Source organism: Syngnathus scovelli, chromosome 5 (assembly GCF_024217435.2).
Source record: "Syngnathus scovelli strain Florida chromosome 5, RoL_Ssco_1.2, whole genome shotgun sequence".
NCBI classification, from domain to species: domain Eukaryota; kingdom Metazoa; phylum Chordata; class Actinopteri; order Syngnathiformes; family Syngnathidae; genus Syngnathus; species Syngnathus scovelli.
In genome coordinates, this window is record NC_090851.1 from 9,237,858 (window position 1) to 9,261,888 (window position 24,031).

Here is a 24,031-nt window from a genome sequence, read left to right on the forward strand (position 1 = left end):
TAGTCTTGCCACATATTTGTCTGTTTAGTGCAATCGTGCAACTTATATATAGCCACCTGAGAAAAATCCACATAAAAATATTGCTCTTTACAATGAAAATTTAAACGTAAATTTTAATTTGATTACTAAGTGCAATCGTGCAACTTATAGGCACCTGAGAAACATCTACTTAACGATATTGCTCTTTACAATTGAAACTTAAACGTAAATTTTCATTTGAATACTAATGTTTGAAATTTTGATAAAAGTACACATTAGCTGTAACTAAACTTTGCCGTTATGCTAAATGGTAAAAAAAGAAACGCACCTTAAAATTATACATAATATTAACGCATTTTTTAAAAGAAAAAATAATATGACTAGCAGTTGCACTCGTTGACTAGCACTAGTTTGATGAACAGCGACAAAAACTCATTTCCACTGGAAGCAAAGGAAATCACTTCCGGGTCAGAAAAGTCCCGTTCGGCACGTGAATGAATCAAATGTTCAAAGTAAGTGGAACTATTCCAATGGGCTTCTATCTTGCTAACTTATCTACACTATGTTATGCCATTATTTTCTGCACTGTGCTTTAAGAAAAAACACGTAAGTTATGTTGGTGTAGCGTTCTTTCAAGCTTCAAACAACAGTGCAACAACGCAATCGTGACGTGCAGCCGCTTTGGGTTTATTTTTCGTAGTATTTGTGTGTTTGCCTTCCAATAATTGATAGACTAACTTTCCTTCCCTTCGTCCATCAACTTGGACTGCTACGATTTTTCTTTTAAAAATCAAAATAGAGCAGTCGGGAAACAAATAAAACTAGCTAACCCTGTTTGTTTCATTCATTCATTAATTTCAGAGGGATTCTGAAGAAGTGCTCTTTATTTCAGAATGGATTTCACCTAGACCCAAGCTAACTGTTGTCATTGATCAGGTAATTTATGTAATAATCAGTTAATCTCAAAGTTATTTGTTCATTGGTCAGAGTTAAAGTGAAATTGCATTTACTGATTGTCTGCTGTAAAAGAACAAAAAGGTGAAAAATAGTATAAACCATGATTTTAAGTAATTGTTAATATTGGAGAATTGCTGTTTTCATTTTTACATGAGTAAATAGCTAATAATTTGGCCAGTGTATGAATTCATTTTACATATCAATATTTGTCTTAAGAACCTCTACAGTGTGAATAATTATGGATTGGACTGTATAGAGCTGCAGGATCTTGTCAAATGTCATTGCGGTCTTCATTATATTTAATGTCACTTGTACTCAATTCGGTTGTGTTCCCCAATAGGTGAGGCGACTTGCCCTGCAAAGAGACATTGATCTGGAATCTCTCCCGAAACAGCTCTCAGAGGTTTGGCACACACACTTGCGTGAGCGGCTTGGTAATGAAATACAACGTATGGAATCTGAATCTATAATCATGTTTCAATTTTTGTCCACCAGTCAAATGACAGGTCTGCTCTTATGAAAACATGTGAGGAGAAGATGGAAATGAAAAAAGAGGATGTGATAGATGAGAATGTTGAAAAGAAATGCAAGAAGAAACAAACTTCACCTCAAAAAATTAACGTTTCCACAGTTGACGAGACAGCCCAGGGTGTGGACATGAAAAAGAAACAATTAAAAAAATATGACTTGGTAGTTACAGTACAGGGGCCTTTAGAAGTAGGCGGTGAGGAAAAAACGAAGAAGAAGAAAGTGGTGAATGGTTGTAATATAATGGATGGGAATTGTAATGAAACAAACATAAAGAAAACACAGACCGACATTCAAAAAGGAACCAAGAAAACGAGTAATGACAAAAAGTCCAAAAATAAAACCCTGACTAATCATGAAAATCATCAAGATGACGAGAAAGTGGTAAAGAAACCCAAAAAACGAAAAAATGAAATTCATGATGAAAAAGTGGCAAAGAAAGCCAAGAAAGAAAAAAATAAGGTTAATAATGAGAAAGTGCCAAAGAAAGCAAAAAAAGAAAATGATGAAATTCTTGACAAAAAGGTGGCAAAGAAAGCCATGAAAGAAAAAAATGAGGTTCATGACGAGAAAGTGTCAAAGAAAGCCAGTAAAGGAAAAAATAAAATTCTTGACATAAAAGTGGCAAAGAACGCCATGAAAGTAAAAAATGAGGTTCATGATGAGAAAGTGTCAAAGAAAGGCAGTAAAGAAAAAAATGAGGTTCATGACAAGAAAGTGTCAAAGAAAGCCCGTAAAGAAAAAAATAAAATTCATGGCAAAAAAGTGTCAAAGAAAGCCATGAATGAAACAATTGAGGTTCATGACGAGAAAGTGTCAAAGAAAGCCAGTAAAGAGAAAAATGAGGTTCATGACGAGAAAGGGTCAAAGAAACCCAAGAAAGAAAAAAATGAGGTTCATGACGAGAAAGTGTCAAAGAAAGCCAGCAAAGAAAAAAATGAGGTTCAGGACGAGAACGTGGCAAAGAAACCTAAGAAAGAACAAAATGAGGTTCGTGATGAGAACGTGGCAAAGAAACCCAAGAGAGAAAATAATGAGCTTTGTAATGAGAAAGTGGCAAAGAAACGCAAGAAAGAAAAAAATGAGGTTCATGACGAGAATGTGGCAAAGAAACCCAAGAAAGAAAAAAATGAGGTTCATGATGAGAACGTGGCAAAGAAACCCAAGAAAGAAAAAAATGAGGTTCATGATGAGAAAATGGCAAAGAAACCCAAGAAAGACAAAAATGAGATTCATGATACTAACCATGTTACAGACAGTGCAGTCATCAAGGTGAAGGTGAAAAAGAAAAAAGACAAGGACAAAAGTGAGTGTAAGAAGAAAAAAGTGAAAGATACGGCGACACAAATTGAACATCAAGAGGTTTGGATGGGGGGAAAAGAAAAGAAGGTACTGAAGAAAGAACCAAATAAGATGCCAGTCGTGAGTGCAGGGGATATTAAACACAAGGCAAAGACGAAAAAGATTGGAGCGGAACAGACTGAAACAAGTATTAAGAAGGAAACCGCTAAGTTAAAATTATCAGAGAGTGAAGTGGCAACAGAAACGTCACAGGAGCTTTGTGAGCTTAAGCCAAAGAAGAAAAAAAAGAAGGATGCTTCACCAGATAAAGAACAACCTGTGGATTCCAGTAAAACGGCAGCACGGAAGCAAGAAAAAGCCGCAAAGAGTGACGGTGGCGTAGAGGAAGGTGAGACAAAACAAAAGGAAAAAAAAGAAAAGCCCAAGAAGAGAAAATCATCTGGCCTCGGCACAGATGAAAAAACTGCAACTGTGAAGAAGAAAAAACAAAAAATAGAAGAGCCTAATTGTGAAGAAACGCAACACCATGTTAAGAAAGAGAAAGTGCTTGAGGAAGTGCATCCTGACTCCTGCATGAAGAAGAAAGAGATTCAAAGGAAACAGAAGAAGGTGAAGGAAATTAAAGTCGAACCGGACCATCAATGGGTGAGTGTATCCTTGTGTCATATTGTTGAACATCTTAGCCATGCTTACTTACTTTTGGGGTTTGTGTTCTAGGATGATTTGAGGAGAGTTCCCCAAGTAGACGTCGTCTTCTTGTCAGAGAAGACCGGAAACACTGACGAGCTGACCATCAACCAGGTAAAAAGGAATCATCGTGTTTTGCATGGAATTATCACCTTAACTGCCACAACATAATTCAAATCTAAAGCTTTCATGACTTTTTGATGGTCAAATAGTGAATTGTGGTGAATTGTTTAATAGGCTACTGGAAAAATGTTTACTGCGTTCTGTCGAGTCTTTTCCATGTTTGTTGATGAAGTGTTCTGCTCTAACACAGGAAAGGCGACAGGCTTTACAAATGGAGGTCGACAAGGCTTCGCACCCTCAAAAAGCGGACCAAGCTTCAGTCAGTGATTCTTCTTTTTTGGTCTTTAAAATGCTTTGGCATAAAATGCTTTGGATGCCATGTCTATCAAAGTGCACAACAGTGAGATATTATTTAAAAAGAATAATCTTTAAGATATCATCTTACAGTCGTAGTCAAATTTGACTGCTGATTTTGACAGTATAAATCAAAGCAATTCTGTTCTCTGAAATTCAATTGTGTCGCTTTCTAATTGCTCCTCAAATCTCATCTCAGGGGTTTGGTCAGTGGAGCACTGCCCAGTTTGAAAACTGTCAACAGCAACAGAGGTTCCTCAGGTTGATTGGTGGCTTCAAGAACTTCCAGCCAGCTGCTGTTGCAAGCACGCCAAAGCCAAATATGGCACTGGACAAGGTCGCACAGGAGCGCTTGCAGCAAGGACTCTGGAGCGAGTTTGAGCGTGCTCGCTCACGCAGAATAGACTTTCACAACCAAGGTGCAGGACTTGGCTTTAGCAAATCTCCCCACAAACAGTTCTTTATTGACATCAACGCATGTCATTCTGTCCGCTTTGATGACTGAGCTTTGTAGATAGTTTAAAGGTGGAGTTTGCAGTTTTCAAGCTAGCAAGGTTTGAATGTTTTGGCAGCGGGCTAATTGCATCATTTTAACTTTTTTTTTTTAAACATTTTCTGGATTACCCATTTAACTAATCCGCCCAAGCAAATTATGAACATAGCACACGGACTTTGCACGTTGTGACGATTGCACACTTTATTGTCACCTTTTGATTTTCTGGTAAGGCTATTCTTGTCATGGTGGGACAAAGTTTAAAGTGACACTTTAAACAGTAAATTTTAATTCGATGGTTTTGTGGTTAGAACATGCTTTTTTTCTCTAGCACATGAGGGGTTATTTTTCCTTCCAAGTATAAAAGCTTGCACAATCTAAATTTGATTTGTGATTTCAAGCTTCGACCTTTAAGAAAATATATCTTTAATTCATAAATATAAAATACATTACATCTATTGTTATGAAAATGTGCCAGAGAAGACACAAGGGCAGATTTGGAATTAGTCGGAAAAAAAAACATCTGAAAAAGTATGCACCATTGATTAGAGAAAACATTGACCAGTGTAGTTCTTAAAATAAAATTATAGGTGGAAAATGGGGCGAGGTATGATTTTTTTTTTTTTTTAAAGATCATTGTGATTTTCTACTGTCATTGTCATTTTATGTAGTTTTAAGATGGCTTTTTTTTTTAAACTGCAAACTCCAGCTTTAGTATTGTTTTAACTTTAGTATTTTTTTAACTGTTTACATTGCATCATGCTCTTTACTTTAGAAATCCCTGTAAATAAAGAAATGTTACACAACTGCTCTCTGTATTTTTCCAGTTGTGAAGGTACAATCAATATTTATTAAAAAAAAAAAAAAGGGCAAAGCAAGGATAAAATTTTCATTATATTTTTTTCTTCAAACATCTTCAGTAAGCTAGAAGTGTTCATTAAAAATAAATTCTGCATTAATTGTAGGCTCAATGTACTGGAAAATAAGAAATGTAACTGAAATTGATACACATGGAATCCATGGTGTGCGTGGTGGGGAAAAAATGAGCACCAAAAGATGCAAACTGAATCGTATTATTTGAGTACAACCTCGTGAAGCTGCTTTTGAATGCAGTTCAGACTTCAGTTTATCATTGGTGCAACCACCAGAGAAAATGAGAAATGTGCGTGTTTACATTGTGTCCGAGCTGATATTCTGACAAAATGTAAAGGAAATAAAACAATATTTTCCCCCAAGCAAAACTTAATAATGCTCATTCGGGGAGGCCCCGGAGTCACCCAGGGATGAGGAGGGGGAAGCTGTGTGTTCCTTGTGAAGAAAATCAAGTGTCAAGTTTGTCACGCTTGTAGATACTCTGGCTGGACCCTTGCCACTTTGCGAAACTCTTTGGCATGCGTCTGTGGACACTGCATCTCGCACCAGCTGATGGGAACCATCTGTGCACCTAGTGCACAAGTACAAGTATTTTTAGTGTCACGTGTGGAGCCTGCTGTATACAAAATAAAAACAAGATAGATACATACATTATATATATTAAATAATTGTTGTGTACTGGGCATAGAGTCCCTAAATATGTTTGCCAAAAAAGTAATTTCATAGAGTTTTACCTGCTTCACTGTGGGCCACTACCACGCCAAGTTCATTTTCAGCTGTCGTCAGCAGGTAGTTGGACTGCACATCACCCAGAGAAATCTGTCACAGTTCAGGTCAAGAATACCACAACATGCTATAACGCAATATTTAGCCACAACCAGATCAGTTATACATTCATTTTGGTACTGTTACTGTTGATATGGAAATGATTGCTCTGCCCCTAATGGGGGCAGCTGAAAGAAGTCCATATTCCACAAACAAAATATTGTGTTTCAACTAGTTGGGCTGCACAGAACCTAATACAAAGAAATGTTCAGGGTTAACATCCTCTTTAAATAATATGTAATATGTTGAAATGCATTCAAAACAAAGGATACCACTTTAGCCAGGACAATGTCGCCAGGTCTGAAACATTTGTACGTCTCCACCTGCAGAGAAGATGAGTCCAAAACATATTGTCTTAAATTACATGTTTGATAATGTAGTGACTACTCTTTCAAACTAACCTTGTCTTTCTCTGTTGCCCGGACATCTTCTTTTCTGAGGGTTTTGGAAACGAGGAATAGTTTTTGCATTATACGATGGTAAAGCAGTGAAAAATGGTGATCCTTTGAAGCACACGTTAACTGTACAGTACCTGATCGTTCCTCTGAAGCGGTCCTTCAGCGGTGTGGAGCCGACATAAAGTATGTGGACCTTAGCAAACCTGGGATTGATACTGGTCACCTGGTCAATCAAAAAAAAAAAAAAAAAGTCATTTATGTACAAACCCACAAGTTACATATCTTTAGGCAATCTTTTTTTTTTTATTGACAATATACAGAATTTGCAGTGGCATACGTTTAGTGTAGTACCAAGTTGTGCCACTACAAAGTGGGCGGCACTCATGTTTACAATAAGAGATGCCTCAGAAATAAGAGTAAGGAGAGGAGGTGCAATACAGTCCCATGTTTTTCCTCTTTTGATGTTTATCTGTACAAAGCAAGTTTATCTGTACAAAATAAAGAATATTGTACCTGCGAGTGGTGTGCCTGCTTCACGTGTTTTAGTTGTATTTGTTTGACGGTTCAGAATTACTGTAGCATCCACTGTTTACTGTTTATTTATTTAATCACGGGTACCTATTGCATCTACTGCAGATTTATTCTCTCATTCTGTTTGTCGTGACCAAGGTTTATATTGTGTATTTACTGTTAAACATCTAGCAATCAAATCACATTTAATTACCTTGCAAGTAACAATTGCCCCAACATCAGGCAGTAGTTGTGTTTCTGTTTCTCTCACAACAGAGATGACTGGTAACTAGAAAAGAAGACAAGAAACAAATCACAATTAGTGTACAAATACTCCAACTTTTAAATTCTTTTGATTCCATCTGTGTTAAATAGGCCTGACGACATGTCGCTGAACAATGCTATAACACATTCCCACGCAGATGAATGTCTTGGCAGCTTCGTCCGGCTGCACACGAGCCATCACGAGCAATCACAGCCCTCACCTCTTCGCCTTCATTTTTCTTGAGCACGTAGCCTGCTAGCGAGGAATAAATGTAGCCATGCCGCAGATACACGCCTGTCCCAGGAGCACAGTCTTCCACACTACAAAGTTTATCACCTGAAGACAAAATGGACACTCTTATTGAAGGGCAACGTACAGATGAGATGAGGGAGCACAAAAATGGTATCAGGTTATACATTGTTGTACCGAATCAATTCCACGTTTTATAAATAGCTTTTATAGGCTTTTATAAATAGGAATGTTTTTGTCTGTGCATTTATTAGTATTATTACTTTAATACACATTTCTCCCTGAACCCAACCAAGGATTTAAACATAAGCCAGAAAGGAATGCTGCTGTCCTGCCTGGGGCGATGGGCAGGACCGCTGATGATAAAACCTGCCCTGGAAAGTAAAAGTCAAGAATCCACACACGACGATAAGACTAAATTACTCCCTTGTTTAACGTAATATAACGTAGCAACGCTGTGAGACACATTAAAATAGTTGCGACACGGATTTTAATGAGTACCAAAATTAAAACGCGTGGTAGCAACTATTTAGCATGATTTAGCCTTTCAACCGATAGTTTGTTTACCAGAAAATAGTGCCTTTCACAAATACAATCTGTAGAAGATGCCAGACTAATGATGGAATCACAAATATTTCCGGACACAGGTCCCTGTTTAAATCGAAGCAAAACAGGTTAATGTCACCAAATACAAGAAACTCACCAGGAACACACAGCTTCATGGGTGACATGTTTGCGAGAAGAACTGCTTGCAAGGCGATTGGTTGTGACGAAAGGTTGAAGGCTGATCCTGATTGGTCAGTTACACTCGGAAAAGGAAAGGCAGACTCCCGGTTCAAGATGGCGAACATCCTGACATATGATTGTTTTACATAGTTACATTCCTAAAATGTTTTTTCCAGAAAACACTAAAAACTGAATCAAGTACTGAATATATTTATTTATATTTAATAATATTGATATTTTTAAAAATCTGAATGAATGTTTAGCTGAAGTGCCAAAAGTGACATAGTTTACTTTACATATTTTCATATGTAACAATATGAAAATAGGTTAAAAATATTTCAAAATATTTAGACATTTCTCATCATGAAAAAATATATTTTACATTAAAATGAAACATTAGAAGCTAGAAATGAAACTGGCATTTCTTGCAAGGCTATGTGGTGGTGAGACATGTTGGGAAAAAGTATAATCACAAAAAATATTTTAAACACGTAATAGCTCATCACATTTATTATTTCAGAATGTTACAGCAAGGACAAGTGCAAAGTAAATCAACTTGGTCTTTCAACAACAGTGTTACTATATATTGTGGGATAAGAGACATTACTACCAAGGTCCAACATGAACATTTTACATACAACTCAAGATCCATTCTTTAAAACTTTGTATCACAAAAAATATAGATGATTCAATTCAAACCTCTGATTAGTGAACCATTATTTAGCGCTTGCGTGTGTGCATGAAGTTTGGGATGCTGACAACACTAACAGGCTTGTTGACTAGTTGTTTTTTTTTCTTACTGAAAATACCAGCCTAATCATTAATATGAAGTTTATTTTTTTGCTTTACCCTGAGCTGCCACAGCAGCCATGGCTTTCTGCACGGTCTCTTCATCTCCCAGAAACTGCATGGGTCCTATGGGCTTCAGATTTTTGTCCAACTCATAGACAACAGGAATACCAGTAGGAAGGTTCAGCTCCATGATGGCCTCTTCAGACATACCTGCAATACATAGTCGCATCATTTGTTATTGTTATTGCTTCTCTGCTTTTGAGCAAATTGCACGGAGCAAGTTATCCTTTTGACCAGTCTGCTTGCATCAATTTCCACCTAGCAACAAGTTGCTCTTTTGTTGCACGCTAAATGAATGCAAAAGAGCAACACCGCTATTTCGACATATTTTAGCCAAAAATCAAATTGTACTGAATTGTAATTGTAAGTATGTCCAAACAGTTTCTTGGCGGAGAAGTGCGGAAAAGTTGAAAGTACAAATTGATTCTGTTAGCCTGCACAAAGAGCTCGGAAATCCTTACCCTCAAGGTGCTTGACAATACCACGGAGACTGTTGCCATGGGCAGCAATCAGAACCCGCTTCCCTTCTTTGATCTGTGGAGCTATCTCATCATTCCAAAAAGGAAGAGCCCTAGCAATGGTGTCCTTCAGGCTTTCACAAGTTGGAAGCTGGTCCTCTGTCAGATCAGCATAACGCCGGTCCTACAGCAACATAAAAATTTAGATGCAGGACACACATAGACAACCATCCAAGCTCACAATCACACCTACGGATAATTTGGAGTGGTCAATTGGCCTACCAGGCATGTTTTTTGAATGTGGAATACCTGGAGGAAACCGACACAGGCACGGGGAGATCATGCAAAGTGCACACAGGAAGGCTGAAGCAAGAATCCAACCCTGCACCTCTGGACTGTGAGGCGGACATGTGAACCAGTGCTACACTGTGCCGCCCATAACTAAAACACCATTACCATTTCTAGACTAATTTATTGGCTTTTCTTTGACTTGAATATTATATCATATTGTTTAGTAGGTGCTGGTTAAAAACTGACCTAAATTTACAGTATTTTATATGTCCCACTTGACGTCATGTAAAAAGCAAAGCGTATTGCCAGATTATCTGTTGTGGCTCTAACGGTGACTATTTTTCAGGATCTCTATGCAAAAGAGGATAGTTAAATGTTTTTTTCCAGACTAACCTTGCTTATGGTCTGATAGAAGTCATGGCCTTCATCCATGGGTGGAGGAGGGATGTCAAAAGAGCGCCTCCAAATCTTCACTTGGGCCTCTCCGTGTTTAGCTGCCGTTTCAGCCTTGTTCAGGCCAGTCAGACCACCGTAATGGCGTTCGTTGAGGCGCCATGTCCTGTGCACAGGCAGCCACATCTGGTCGATGCTGTCCAGAACATACCACAGAGTACGGACGGCTCGCTTAAGAACGGAGGTGTAGCAAATATCAAACTCATAGCCAGCATCTGAGGAGAGACGGACAAAAAGACAATAATCGGTTTCAATTCGTCTTGCTCCTGGACAATGATGTGTACATCTGGTTTGTTAGTACAAATGTCATTCATTGGTTTGACAATCCAAGATGTACCCAGCTTCTCGCCCATGCTCATGTGGGCTAGGCTCCAGCAGACCAGTGACATTAGTAAAGGATATGTGTTAAAGAGAATGGATCGATAGCTGAATTAGCCAAGATATTTCTTGATTGCTCTTTTTTTAAGGTGTAGGCATACTGTTTAAAATTTTGTACGTTATACTCCAGATATAATATCGATCACACATATATACTTATTTCTGTAAAATTACAACAAAAAATGTAAATTATTTATTGTCATGCAACACAATTGTCACCCATTATATGCTGCTCTATTCTCAATTCTCAGTCATTCTGGGCTCACAACCTTTTCCCCCCCATCCGGCGCAGTTGCATAAGCGCAGGCTTGCAGCGCTCTAATCCAATGACCGACAGAATGGCCGACAGGCCGTGACTTGATTGTACCTTTCAAAGCTTGTCCTCCTCTCTTTGCCTCCTGCTCCCCTGTCTCGCTCAAGTCTGCGTCAAACCATCCACAGAAGCGGTTTTCCTGGTTCCAGCAGCTCTCTCCGTGGCGGATCAGCACCAGTTTGTACGCTGCCATCCCGATGCCGATGTCCTCTGTATGGTATTTCCGGAAACTTTGGATCAAGTGACTCCCCTTGAAATAATGCAGCAGTGAGCCCAGCTTTGGTGGAACTGTGCAGACGGTTGCAGATTAGTGATGATTTTGCTAAGTGAAGTTCTAAAGAGACTGTTATCGACGTCTGAATTTGACAGCTCTCCAAGGTTCTCTTCTCTCCGTTCTCTTCCTGTCGGCTGTGACCAATCAGAAAGCGAGCTGTGCTTGTGGTGGTGGAGGAGGAGGCAAGAGGAGTATGCAGGATGCGCACAGTCGCACGTCCACACGCCCACTGCAGAGAATACAAACTAGTTGCGTTATATAGAACTACTTTGTATCGTATCATAATACTTCATGCATCCAACCATTATAATCCTCACAATGATGATGTCACGTATAGAATGCGTAATGTTTGCCGTTTAATAATAATTAAATGATTAAATGTACCCAGTTGATTTAGTTAATTTTCACTGCTGAGCCCAATTTGCCTGGCCACAAGTAAAATATTTAGTGTTTCACGATCGTCCATGTAGCACACACTAGCAGCATTATTTATTTGAATGTCAAAGTTAAATATGATAAATGTTTTAAGAAGCCCATATGTACATATTTATAACTTTATTTTTAAAATTAAAAGAGTTTTAATTTCGGAGTTAACACAAAACTGTTACACTCTCACGTGGCTCCGTGGGCGGTCAGATTCTGTCCAATCAGACTGAGAGACTAGATGACTGACAGTCAAAATCCAATCACTGATTGGTTAATTATACAAAACACTTAACCGGTTCCGCCTTCTCCCGGAAGCTGACAGTCATCTGATTTTCCTTCTTTTTTTTTTAGCTTCCTGGTTAGCTACTTTACGTCAAAGCAGACAACAAACAGCAGCCCTGCTTTATTTCTCAACCTTTTTCACCTTCTTCTTCGTACAACGAACTGTAGTAACTTATAGAATTATGGACGAGACGAGTCCGCTTGTCTCTCCGCTACGTGACTCCAATGATTTCAACTACGGTCCCACTGAGCCCCCTAGCCCGCGGGGCACCTTCGGAGGCACACCGGGCTCCGTGGTGCGCATCCCCGCCGGCAGTCCTAGTCGCAACCGGGAGAGACAGCCGCTTCTGGACCGGGATCGTGGTACCCAACCGCGGGAGCCTCACCGGAACGAATTCCCGGAGGATCCCGAGTTCAGAGAGATCATCCGCAAGGCCGAGCGAGCCATTGAGGAGGGGATCTACCCAGAGAGGATCTACCAAGGATCCAGTGGTAGCTATTTTGTCAAAGACTCACATGGGGTAAGATGAAGAACAGCCAGGCCACTGCTTTTTTTTTTTTTTTTTTTGGGAAAGGAAGTGTTAGACGCAACGCGAAGGACTTTTTTCCACGTAGTTATTTCTTCTCCGAAGCCTTGGCTGTACCCTATAATGACATGACAAATACATCACCAAGCAACACATACTATAAACTTTATTATCCAATTTACATGCTGTTTTGTCCTATACACAAAAACCTGCTATATTGTGCTAGTTCTAAATCTTTGCGGAGATCATTAAGGCATTTACCTCATTAAGTGGAGTTAATTCGGATCATGACTTTAAATGAATTGATCATTTGTTGTGTTCATGAGCCTACTAAAGACCTTCTACTTAAGAGGTATGCATAGTTGATGTACAGTTGTTCAACTAAAGTAGATAACATGAATAGTATAAAAACCAACAGCATACTAGTAATTTCACAATTTATCACGTATGGCTTGTTGGAATCCTACATTGAGCAAAGTCCCATACATGCAATCCAGCTCATCGCTTGACCTGGACAGGAAGGTGAATCATTTCTTCAAGTCTGCAATATGAAATTTTGTGTCTTTTCACAATCACACAACTTCAATGGTGTTAATCTTTGATCAACTCTGCTGGAGCCAACCACTGAAAGTGCTAACTCACTTCTTACATTCCTCCGTATACTCCATGTGCATTTGCGATGCATCCCCAGTGAAAAGCACTAGTGTTCACTGGACCTCGTTGTGTTTACCTTGACATCATTTTCTCTGTAAAACATATTTTAGGTCCGGTGCAACTTCAGTTTGCTTTTTGAGGTTTGCCACATCGTTACAAATCCTCAACACTGAATATGTTGTATTCTTATCCCTCAATCCCCGCACAGCCATGGTTTCATTACTCGATGACCAAAGTGCTTAGCAGTCATGTGCCTGCTCTCTAGATGTAATACTACTTTGTCCAAATTGGATGTTTCAGCAGTGTGCTGGAGTGCTTCCTCCGAGAGTGCCGTGTTAGAGGTGCTGCGGAAAACTATTCAATATCACATAATGGCAAATGCATTCATACAGTCTTTCATTAGATGGCAGAAGGTAAACTAAACCTCTGTATCCACCTGTTGCCATATGTATTGTTGGATTTTGTCCACAATTTAGGGAGCGCGTTATCTGCGCCTCACGGCAAAAGCCTTTGCCAATCACCTGTTATCCAATTTACTCACTGCGTGCTCGTTTGATTTCTTCAGATTTAGGAAAATGCAAAGACACTGAAGCAGAAATTAGACTTAAACAGATTGGTTGAGTTCAATCACAATTCTTGTTCAAAAAGCTCTGTTTTCAGGAAAGTACAATACAGCGCTGGGCCCTTCAAGAGCGGAAAGTCTCCATTCAGAAAAGGCAAAGTCCAAGGTTGTTAGATCAGTTTTATATTCAGTAGCACATTGTGGGCTGGGATTGATGGGCGATGAGTCTTCGGGGTGGGGCAAGTTCGAAGGAGAGTCTGCTTCCATGGGAGTGGTGCTGGTTATGGGCGATTCGGTGTGTTGGTGGGGGGCTGTTGGTGTGTGTGTGTGTGTGTGTGTGTGTGTGGAGGGGGCTGTTGTCTTCCATCCCGTCTCTCGGCCTTGGCGATCATCTTTGGCCGAGTTCTCGGGTGGCTCCTTCTGGCACCTGCTGGTTTTATCTCCACGTGACCTTCCTGTGAACATTCTCCTCCAATCTTGGACATAGACTATCGTACCTCATTCTTCCAATTGTGTCATCTTGTGTGAATTTATGTTAGCTTTTGGCTGTGACATCATTAATCTATTGCTCTTACCTGACTATGTAAAATTTGTGCTTTTGATACTTCATGTCTTTGCTTACGTCATTATATTCTTAGTTTAATCATGTTTCCAACCGTATCTTTTCTTTGTTAGGCCAAAATATTTCCCTCTGTGCAGAACGTTCACTAGTAATCAAAAACTGGCGTCTAGCATTAGTCAAAACACAAGATACAATCAAGTACTGAACGGTCAAGACGACTCTGGCTGTGTCCATGATTCAGAGAAAAAACATCAGGCATGCATTCCACAGTTCCTTAAGGGTCATTAAGCTATTTAGGTAATATATCAAAAGTCATTTGTTATTTCAAAGTCCTCAGAAATATATATATCAGATCATAAAGTTATAAAAACCTTTCTCATCACCACTTATCAAAAATGTCTAGTTATGTCTTCTTTATTGATTTGGTGTGTACGTATAATTATATGCTTCAAATGTTTCTTTTATTTATTTAATATGTGAATATACTTGTCTGCTTATGTACTTTATTCAATGAGGTTTGAGCATATCTGTTTTTGTAGCGAGGCAGGACTTTTTGTATTTCGACCTCATTCCTTCAGTATAGGAACATGATGTCATGGCAGTCTCGAGTTTTGTGTAACTTCAGATTAATATTTTTTCCTTCAAATTTCAGTTAAAGTTCAAATTGAACAACCACAGGGACATTTTACTGTTGTAATATTGTCATTTTAATTGTCTTTTTCCCATGTCCCTGAACAGAAAATCATTGGCGTGTTCAAACCTAAGAATGAGGAGCCCTATGGCCATCTTAACCCCAAATGGACTAAATGGCTCCAGAAACTGTGCTGTCCGTGCTGTTTTGGTCGCGACTGTTTAGTTCTCAACCAGGGCTACCTCTCAGAGGCCGGCGCTAGCCTGGTGGACCAGAAACTGGAGCTCAATATCGTTCCGAGGACCAAGGTAGGTAGACATGCATGTACACATCTGTAATAATAGCAGCAGTGACTGGAGTCGGAACTAAGTTTCACCGCTAATTTTTGTTGTAGGTGGTATACTTGGCGAGTGAAACGTTCAACTACAGCGCTATAGACAGGGTTAAGTCTCGAGGTAAAAGACTCGCCTTAGAGAAAGTACCTAAAGTGGGTCAGCGCTTCCATAGGATTGGACTGCCTCCTAAGGTACATTGCTTTTTTATTTTATTAATTGTTTTTTTTCCCTCAAGGTTTTTTTTTTTTTTTTTTTTTTTTTTTATGTGAGTCAAACATGATGGATTTTGTTGATGTTCCTCCAGGTTGGCTCCTTCCAGCTCTTTGTGGACGGATACAAGGATGCAGACTTCTGGCTTCGTAGGTTTGAAGCCGAGCCTCTTCCGGAGAACACCAACCGTCAGCTTCAACTGCAGTTCGAACGCCTCGTAGTACTCGATTACATCATCAGGAACACAGGCATGTCACCCGTCACCCATGTGCACGTGTGGTCACACGGCAAGGTCATTGACCGACTCGTTATCACAAGATTTTGTTTCTTTTTGTTCCATTCCAGACAGGGGAAATGACAACTGGCTTCTCAAATATGACTGCCCCATGGACGCTGCAGGGAACCGGGTGAGCATCCCACTCACAGTCCTCTCTCTGAAATATTTTTTTTATACTGTAAGTGTATATTTGCAATTCCTAATTGAATTGCTACCCACATGATTTCTACAGGAAACAGACTGGGTCGTAGTGAAGGACCCAATAATTAAGCTGGCAGCCATAGACAATGGTCTAGCTTTCCCTCTCAAACATCCTGACTCCTGGAGAGCATGTAAGACCACATCACTGCTTCCACACATTCCTTTCCGTGGTGCTTATTTGCTCGATTTTATGAGTTCAAGGTGTGTTGAATGACTGTCATGAACCTACTCTATTTTCTAGACCCGTTCTACTGGGCATGGCTTTCCCAGGCCAAAGTTCCTTTCTCCGAGGAAATCCGAGAGCTAGTCGTACCAAAACTCTCAGACCCAAATTTTATCAAAGATCTCGAAGAAGACCTCTACGAACTATTTAAGGTATGTTTGAAGTAGGGATATTTGATACCGCTCATTCAGACTGCGACAATGCTGCGTATTTGACTTGTACATGTTGTTCCACAGAAAGACCCTGGTTTTGACCGAGGACAGTTTCACAAGCAGGTCGCTGTCATGAGGGGGCAGGTCAGTCATTCAGCTTACATTAAGTGCACACCAGAATCAAGCTGCATGCACGCACGCCCAACATATTAAATACTAACCATATGGTGAAGTTTGCATAAGTTTAAGTAATTGACCAAATGACCTTGATTTTCATCTTCACCCCTTCTCCATTTAAAGATTCTGAACCTGTGCCAAGCCCTAAAGGATGATAAAACACCCCTCCAGTTGGTACAGATGCCCCCAGTGATTGTCGAAACTGCCAGGGCCCCCCAGAGAGCCAATAGCGAGTCGTACACGCAGAGCTTCCAGAGTCGAAGACCTTTCTTCACCTGGTGGTAGGGAACATGCATTGGGAAGAGGAACGGCAGGAAGCGGGTGAAGAGAGTACAGGTTTGTCTCCTGGAAATCAATTTAATTTCCACCGTCCCCTGGATCCTGTAATTACGAAATGTGCGTTTGCTAAAGAGATGAGGCAAAAAGGGGAAGAATTTCACACTGTATCTTCCTTATTTGCCTGGGTGCCTTGTTTGGATGTGAAGAAGTTTGAAATATTCCTTCGTGCAAAGAGACGTCATTCTGTTGGACTCCTCGGGGGACACGTGTGAACGCCCACGTGTGCATGCTAATCAGTCGAAAACAAAAGTTGTCTAACTGAAGATGGGAGCTGTCTCGTCCCACGTCAATATTTTCTTCATGCCGCTCTGCCTTTTAACCTTCACCTGCACTCCCCACGTTGTGAAATGGACCGCACTGGCATGGCCTATTTTAAAGTTTAGGAAATGAAAGCACTGTGCACGACAACACGGTGAGCACGGAATGTCAAGTGGTTTCACAGCTTGAAATGGATTCTCACCGCAGTTGGCGCGAGGTCGTTGAAGTCACGCGGGGGGCAGATGAGATGTGTGTGCTTAGAGAAGGCGTTTGTTAAGCTGCAATAATTGCTAGCTTAATTATTCCGCTTTCACCAATGAGTTAGTTGACCAGTGGGGGGGAAAAAAAAAAGAATCACCCAGTCTGCAACTGCCAAAAGCGACAGCGTTGTTGATTCATTGCCTTCTGGTATTGGTTTAATTAGCTTTTTTCCCTCCCTTATCAGTTGGAGATGCATAAAGTAACTTCCTGCTGTACAGAACAGACATGAAATGTATTGTGGCAATGCACTGTATAATTTGTATGTAATATTTAAAAATAGATTATAATTAATAAAAAAAATATTCCATTCATACAGAAACGTTGGCATTTATTAGTATGTTAAACCACACCTCACCAGCATGCAAATTCAAAGAGGCTTCACATGTTTCAATTCCATGAAGCATACCTGAACAATGCAATGATATCCAAAACACGAGTGGTGCTAAAAAATATGCGAAGCCGCTCTAACGTGATCCTCATAATTGTCATTCAGCTTTATTTGCCATCATCAAACTTTTGTTTTATGGCTGCAATGTTGCTCTTTTGGTTTAGCTATGCTGTCTTGCATCGCCTCTATCAGGAGACAGATGTTGTACATAATGATCCAGTACTGCACTGCAGTTCCTTTCTTGCACCATGCTGGTTGAGCAAGCAAATAGTTGCTCAAGATCCAAATATAAATAGCACTAAAACCATTATTTACGGTCAAACGATAGTTTAGAAGATCCTGTAGTTTGGTAGCACAACATCTGGGGGTGGCATGGTAGTAAAAATGGATGTATCACAACAAGCATTATGGCAGACTAAAACGCTGAGGTAACAGTTTTATCCATTAACTAGAATGGCCCACATGAAAGTGTTTGCTCATGTTAGACAATTAGGCTCAATGAGTTTTTAAACATTCTGTACGCAACCATTTTACTTAGCCCACAAATTTAATTTCATCTAAGTGAGGAATGTTGAAGCATGACTAATGTGCGCGTGTGTGTGCGGTCTTGTGATGTTACGGTGAGTGTGTTAGACACATGACAGTCGACACAAATTTGAGGAGCGTTGAGTCAGACTTGCATTCACAAATTAAATATTTAGTTCAACTTTTGTTGGTTAACTTAGGAAAACACAAAAAAAAAGTTAGTTACTGGTAATACTTTGTGTGGTTGTTGCTATTTTTGTACCATCACAGATCCAGACACATTTATATTACTTAGGTTAGTTTTGGTAATTATAATTATCAAATACAATGACTCAGTTGTTGAAAAAACGAAAAAAAAAAAAGTTGGAAAATATTAAAATAGCAAGAAAACACATTTGTCACTGTCCAAATGCTTTACTCATTTAAAGTAGTTTACTGGTTATTTCAGTAATTTGAGGCATAACTTTCAGAATGTCCCCATTTTCCCACATCAAGAACATTACGTCATAGATTAGCATTTGCTCTTGCGTTCTCTCAGGCTTCTTTTACATTCTGATGCACAAGATATGTTAACTGTGTTGCATTTTTTTTACTGTCTAAGTTCCTATAGTAAAGACACAAACCGTTATCCTTCCAAAATGCAATGTTCTTGACTTTTGCAGCGCAGTTACATTCTGTCATCCTAATGAGAACGAAGCATGGAGCAATGCTTAAGTAAACATGATGTTCATAAAGTTTTTTTGTGCAAAATCATAGCATTTAGCTAGCTTCCATTTGAAATGTCAGATACCCATTTAACAATAAAAAGCTACAGCTTATGTATTTCTTCAATATTTCTGAAGTGAACCAGTCCAGAAATGTCACATTGTTTGCATGCAACTCACTCCAACATCATTTTTAGACATTCCTTTATCAAACGTCTTCAGTTCTTATGTTTTTTTTTAAAAAACATTTCTTTGATGCAGTTCTCTCAGTTTAGGCTTGGTTGACTTCATTCTTCTCTGACTGGGGAGGAGATGTCGAGCCTAAACATCCAAATAAATTGCCTCCCAGGCCCGCTTGGCACTTAGCAATGAGGTAGATTTTCCGTAGAACGGTTCGGCGCAGCAGGATATAGACCCACGGGTCCAGGATCTGGTTCCACGTGGCCAGTCTCACACCTATCACCAGTAGCATTTTGTAGGTGGAAAGCTCCTCTCCAAGGGATCCTGTGTAGGATTGGATGGCGGACATCAGGCCAAAGATCTGCAGGTATGAAACGTGCACTGTTTGTTTTGTATGTTCACATCTACTACATTAGAAACAGGCTAAATGTTGGTTAATGTTAAGACAGCAGAGAACAGATGAAATTCTACTAAGAAGAGACATTTTGGGTTGTACTTGCCAATACTCACCAGTAGAGGACACCAGCAGATGCATGAGGTGACTGTGATCCCCAGCAGCTGCACCACCATCTCAATGTCATGTGACTTGGCCGAATGATGCGAGCCGGGCTTCCTCCTGATCCTCGCCAGCACTAGCGTCAATCCACTGATGGTATTACACACCACTGCCGCAGCCAGCGAGCTCAGGCCGAGCCCAGAAAAAAGCAGCACAAATGCCACGTCCCCCTCGTGAATGTCGTTCAGCACTCGAATAAAGCACCAAGTGCCTGGGTCCTGATAGGTGTACGAGCCCAGCTGGAAGCAGGGCAGCAGGGCCACAAACAGAGCGGCCAGCCAAATTGCAGACAGGCACATTTTAGTGCGGGTGCTTGTGACCAGAGAGGAGTGCAGGAGTGGCCTGGTTACACCCAGACAGCGCTCCGCGGCCATGGCACAACCCAGGAAGAGCGGGCACAGGCCGAAAAACACCATGCTTCCTCCCAGGAACTGACACATGCCATCAGAAGCGTTAGAGTCCTCTGGCCGCACGCCTCCAGAGAGGTAGAGTCTCAGAACCAAGGCACCGGGGATCACGTGGCCCATGAAGTCCGTGACCACCAGGGAGGTAGCAAAGAGCAGAAAGCTGGCTTTGGAGCGCCGTCGCTGGAGCCAGTAAGCGTTGGCCAAGATGATCAGGGCCACGATGTTGGACACGATACCCAACGTCATGGGCAATAGCACCACCACCACGCCGCCGGCGGTCAAGTTTCCCTGCTGCGACATCTCAAGGGCCACCAGGGGCGCCGCTTTCCCTCCGCTGCCATTTGATGAACGAGGGATGAGCGGTGAGGATGAAGAGTTACAGCGGCCCAAAGCTAACATGACTCAACGTTGATGCTCGTGTGGGCCATGTTTGAAGAGGCTGCAGGACAAGCAAGGAAATCAGGAATGGAGATGAGTCCATGCACAAGACAAGTGCTCACAATCTGTACTTAAAGCAGAATGTCCTCAGTTTTGCTTTGGGAACGTCACATAACCTAACCTGACCCAGAGAACAGGTGAGCAGTGACGTTTGCAAAGTGAGCCCATGGGCACTATGACGTCAATTTCAATCCACAGCAGGTGGCATTACAGAACAAAATGCGATTGATGGAAATTGATAGAATTTGATGTTTTTTTAGGCGACCACAAGATAAAATGCATTCGCCACCAATCATTCTTTTTGTCAACCAACCTCATCAAACAAGTTTATTTTTATTTTTTAATACCTTGAAAGACCTAGGATTATGTCCAACATAATTATTTTAAGCAAATTTATCATTATTAACAATAGTTATTAAGTTAGGGAGTGTGTTGTTGCATTTCAACTAGCAATATGTAAATTTCGCAGCTTTATAACATGCAACTTCAAAGTATGTTGCATGTACTTGACATTACTTTTATTTCAAAGTTAAATTGAATTTAAAACAATATGCGAAAATATTGCAATAAATATTTTTACAGTTCTAAATCAAGTCATTTTACCCACAATTTTAACAAAATCTCTCACTTCTTCCTCACAAAGGCAGGCGGGGTACACCCCAAACAACCAAATGATGAAAACGAGCTCCAAATGGATTTTACTTCGTACATTTATTATTAAACAGCGTTGCACTACAATAGTCAAGAGACTAATTTACTAAAAGTGTTGTTAGTGTTGGAAATACAAATGATTGGTGCCTTAAATAATTAGTTAAATATAATTTGCAATGCGCTTAACTGCAGAGCTATAACTCACCACTTAGTTGCAATTCAACACGAAAAGTAGTGATCCAGCCATAATCCACGGACACTCCGGTTGTTCCAGAAAATATTACAAATCATTTTTCAAAGCGTTGATATCGTTCATGTATCCAGTTCAGGGGTTTTCGTGAAGGTTGGCGAGGACGTTGACGCTTTATAGTCTTTGCGCTTCCACAGTGCGTGGGCGTCTCTGCTCTGTGGCTGCACTCCATCAGTGTGCTGTCCGCCAGCATCCATTTTTCTTAGTTGATAGGAACCGCTACACACACACACACACACTTTGAAATGACGTGGGATTAATCTGGGCTGTAGACTCCAAAGCATGAGACTGCTAAACAATTAAATCTTTTCTGGTGATCAGCTCTATGAAAAGATATAGCTTTAATTTGTGGTTTCCGAGTTGTTTTTGTTTGAAGTGTTTCCAAAATTGTAAAAGAAAAAAAGAAATTTTGAAGGTGATTATTTTACAACTGTAAAAATGACAGGTAAAAACAACCCAATTCGGGTTAAAAAATTAGACTGACCCAGAAAGTTGACAATTACTTTTTTGGGGGGGCAAAATAACCTAAAGTTGCGTTAAAATTGACCCCACTTCCTGGGTTGGTCTAATTTTTAAGATGTAGGAACTGGGCCCCTGGCATAAAATAGTAAGTAAAATATCAGAGTATGAGATGTGACATTCAACATCTCATCCAACATATCAACGTGAGCACTTTGTGTCAGGAATGACTTGAGCCAGGGTGACCAAATGCAGCTTGAACCAGGATTTATTGAAGGCAAAGGGAGTTGGAAGGGAGGTAGGTAGGGAAATCGAAGACACAGACGGGATAGAGACTCAAGGCCAGCAAACAGACAGACAGACAGAAGTCCACTTGGACAAGATTAATATTCTGACCGTGAGCCTCCAGACAGACCAGGGGAAAACCAGACGACAGGAACACTGGGCACGGACAGGGACGGAACACAATAATGGACACCAACAAGGAAGAACACACAGGCAGGGTTTAAATACATCAGGTAACAAGAGGGAGCAGGTAACAGACATGACGATAACGAAGGGGTGTGGCTGAGGGAAGTTGACGGCCGAGCGTGCTCTGCCATGGGCGTGACACTTTGACCTAAATGCTAATAGACATTCATCAGGAACAGAACATTCCAGGGCTTGGACTGGACCAGAAAATACAAACATTGGTCCATTAGAGGAATAAACAACTCAAGTTGAATGAACAACAAATTCTAGACAATGCAGACTGAAAAAGTTGGATTGGAGTTATCCTAAAATGACTTTGACCTAAATTTTTCCGCCTCAAATTACGGATAGTGTTGCTTCCATTTGGTTTTGCAGATTTGAGGCTCAAGCTCGCACTTCTTCCAACTAGCCACAAAGGTTAAAATGAAAGCCAAGTTTCTTACGAGACTCTGCAGTACACAAAATTAAAATTGCTAACATTGTTGCGAAGCAAGGACTGAGGATTTATTTGAGTTGGCATTTGCCCAAGTTGAACATGTACGCTAATTTCTTGGAAATGTATTTATTCAGTACTACAAGAATGTTGATCTTCAAACATATCAGTGAAATAAGTACAATATATTCCGCAGGAACATCTCAAAGAGATGATGGCTGCTCGGAGTGGAAAGCTGCACACATCGTCTGTCTGCAACACATTGTGGACAAAAGCATGGACTATTCATGGCGACCATTTTAAAAGGCGAGGATTTAAGAGAAGTGGCTTATATCCAAATGCAGTACTTTAGGTTGATTAAATATGCTCTTATGAAATTGGTATTAAAATCTGTCTTTTTTTTAATTTTCATTTGGTTGCTGCAAAAATTTGTTTTTATAGTTTGTAAAATGGCAACACTGAGGCAGTGTTTTGATTACTAAACTGTTTTTTCAGGTGAAGAAGGTGCAGTATGATGCTATATATGATCAAATTCTCCACTTCCTCTTTCCTCAGAAAGAAACAATTACGTAGCTCATGTTAAACATTTAAGCTTTTCCATAGACTATTTCCAGCATGTAATATGGAAGATTATGAAGCCTCAATGCTCAGCCCAAAAAATCAATGTGATATCTGCTTGTGTCAGGCCAATCTAATAATAATAGGGTGTCTATTGTCATATTAAATGCCATATCGATTCAGTCTTTTTGTTACATATAATAAATCTATGCACCCGTGTGACTTTAAGGAGCTAAAATGTTGCGGAAGGATTTTTATGTTGTCTGCAATTCAATACGATCTAAAATCTCCCCCATCTACATCCTTTTTGTAAACCACACAAAGAAGCCATCAAAGAGAGCAACAGTAAAGGCTGCTAAAGGAAGAACATATTAAGACTAAAATGCTGTATGTTCATGATGCTGTCTCTTCATTCATTATCATAGTTCAGATTGGATTCCATCAGAAGACTGTCAATACAGAGATGAGCATGGGGAAACTCCTAAATCAACGGCAAGAACGTCACGCATCAATTTCTAACCTGAACCATGTGCTCTGCTTTTTTTTTCTGCTGTGTGCAATAATAAAAGTGCATGTGGTGATTCATGAGAGGTGCTGTCAGCATGAATGAGCAGGAACGTGCTAAGTGGATCTCCATATGTCAAGGACACATTTAAGATCCAAAGTCTGTGATTCAAGTTTGCAGAGTTGTACTAAGCAGTAGATT

General features: G+C 40.2%; 5 protein-coding genes and 1 long non-coding RNA gene across 8 annotated transcripts; 3 read left to right on the top strand and 3 right to left on the bottom strand.

Moving 5' to 3' along the window:
* Positions 1-390: 390 nt before the first annotated feature.
* Positions 391-5,169, top strand: knop1 (lysine-rich nucleolar protein 1). 2 transcript variants are annotated; one of them, XM_049719510.2, is made up of 7 exons: positions 391-491; positions 841-915; positions 1,277-1,339; positions 1,432-3,411; positions 3,484-3,567; positions 3,767-3,835; positions 4,070-5,169. In XM_049719510.2, the coding sequence occupies exons 1-7, from the start codon at positions 474-476 to the stop codon at positions 4,373-4,375; spliced, it is 2,595 nt and encodes an 864-aa protein (XP_049575467.1). In that variant the 5' UTR covers positions 391-473; the 3' UTR covers positions 4,376-5,169. The 2 variants fall into 2 exon arrangements, with proteins under 2 accessions (XP_049575467.1, XP_049575466.1); XM_049719509.2 differs by lacking the exon at positions 391-491 and adding an exon at positions 504-585.
* Positions 5,170-5,238: 69 nt separating this feature from the next.
* Positions 5,239-8,299, bottom strand: exosc1 (exosome component 1). The gene is made up of 8 exons (XM_049719532.1): positions 8,187-8,299; positions 7,455-7,570; positions 7,184-7,258; positions 6,594-6,682; positions 6,463-6,496; positions 6,334-6,384; positions 5,971-6,055; positions 5,239-5,807 (listed from the first exon to the last, which is right to left on the bottom strand). Exons 1-8 carry the CDS (start codon positions 8,212-8,214, stop codon positions 5,701-5,703), a joined length of 585 nt encoding a protein of 194 aa, XP_049575489.1. The 5' UTR covers positions 8,215-8,299; the 3' UTR covers positions 5,239-5,700.
* Positions 8,300-9,012: 713 nt separating this feature from the next.
* LOC125968457 (phosphoglycerate mutase 1) lies at positions 9,013-11,393 on the bottom strand. The gene is made up of 4 exons (XM_049719531.2): positions 11,009-11,393; positions 10,204-10,478; positions 9,523-9,703; positions 9,013-9,211 (listed from the first exon to the last, which is right to left on the bottom strand). The coding sequence occupies exons 1-4, from the start codon at positions 11,145-11,147 to the stop codon at positions 9,042-9,044; spliced, it is 765 nt and encodes a 254-aa protein (XP_049575488.1). The 5' UTR covers positions 11,148-11,393; the 3' UTR covers positions 9,013-9,041.
* A 573-nt stretch (positions 11,394-11,966) lies between these two features.
* pi4k2a (phosphatidylinositol 4-kinase type 2 alpha) lies at positions 11,967-17,624 on the top strand. The gene is made up of 9 exons (XM_049719527.2): positions 11,967-12,457; positions 14,980-15,180; positions 15,267-15,398; positions 15,512-15,669; positions 15,767-15,824; positions 15,927-16,026; positions 16,137-16,270; positions 16,355-16,414; positions 16,571-17,624. Exons 1-9 carry the CDS (start codon positions 12,119-12,121, stop codon positions 16,730-16,732), a joined length of 1,344 nt encoding a protein of 447 aa, XP_049575484.1. The 5' UTR covers positions 11,967-12,118; the 3' UTR covers positions 16,733-17,624.
* A 745-nt stretch (positions 17,625-18,369) lies between these two features.
* Positions 18,370-20,464, bottom strand: LOC125968456 (prostaglandin E2 receptor EP1 subtype). Its single transcript, XM_049719530.1, has 2 exons — positions 19,613-20,464; positions 18,370-19,463 (listed from the first exon to the last, which is right to left on the bottom strand). The coding sequence occupies exons 1-2, from the start codon at positions 20,462-20,464 to the stop codon at positions 19,194-19,196; spliced, it is 1,122 nt and encodes a 373-aa protein (XP_049575487.1). The 3' UTR covers positions 18,370-19,193.
* Positions 20,465-20,485: 21 nt separating this feature from the next.
* LOC125968459 (uncharacterized) lies at positions 20,486-23,544 on the top strand. 2 transcript variants are annotated; one of them, XR_007481324.1, is made up of 2 exons: positions 20,486-20,640; positions 22,964-23,544. It is a non-coding gene; the product is annotated as an uncharacterized lncRNA (long non-coding RNA). The 2 variants fall into 2 exon arrangements; XR_007481323.1 differs by lacking the exon at positions 20,486-20,640 and adding an exon at positions 21,949-22,871.
* Positions 23,545-24,031: the final 487 nt, after the last annotated feature.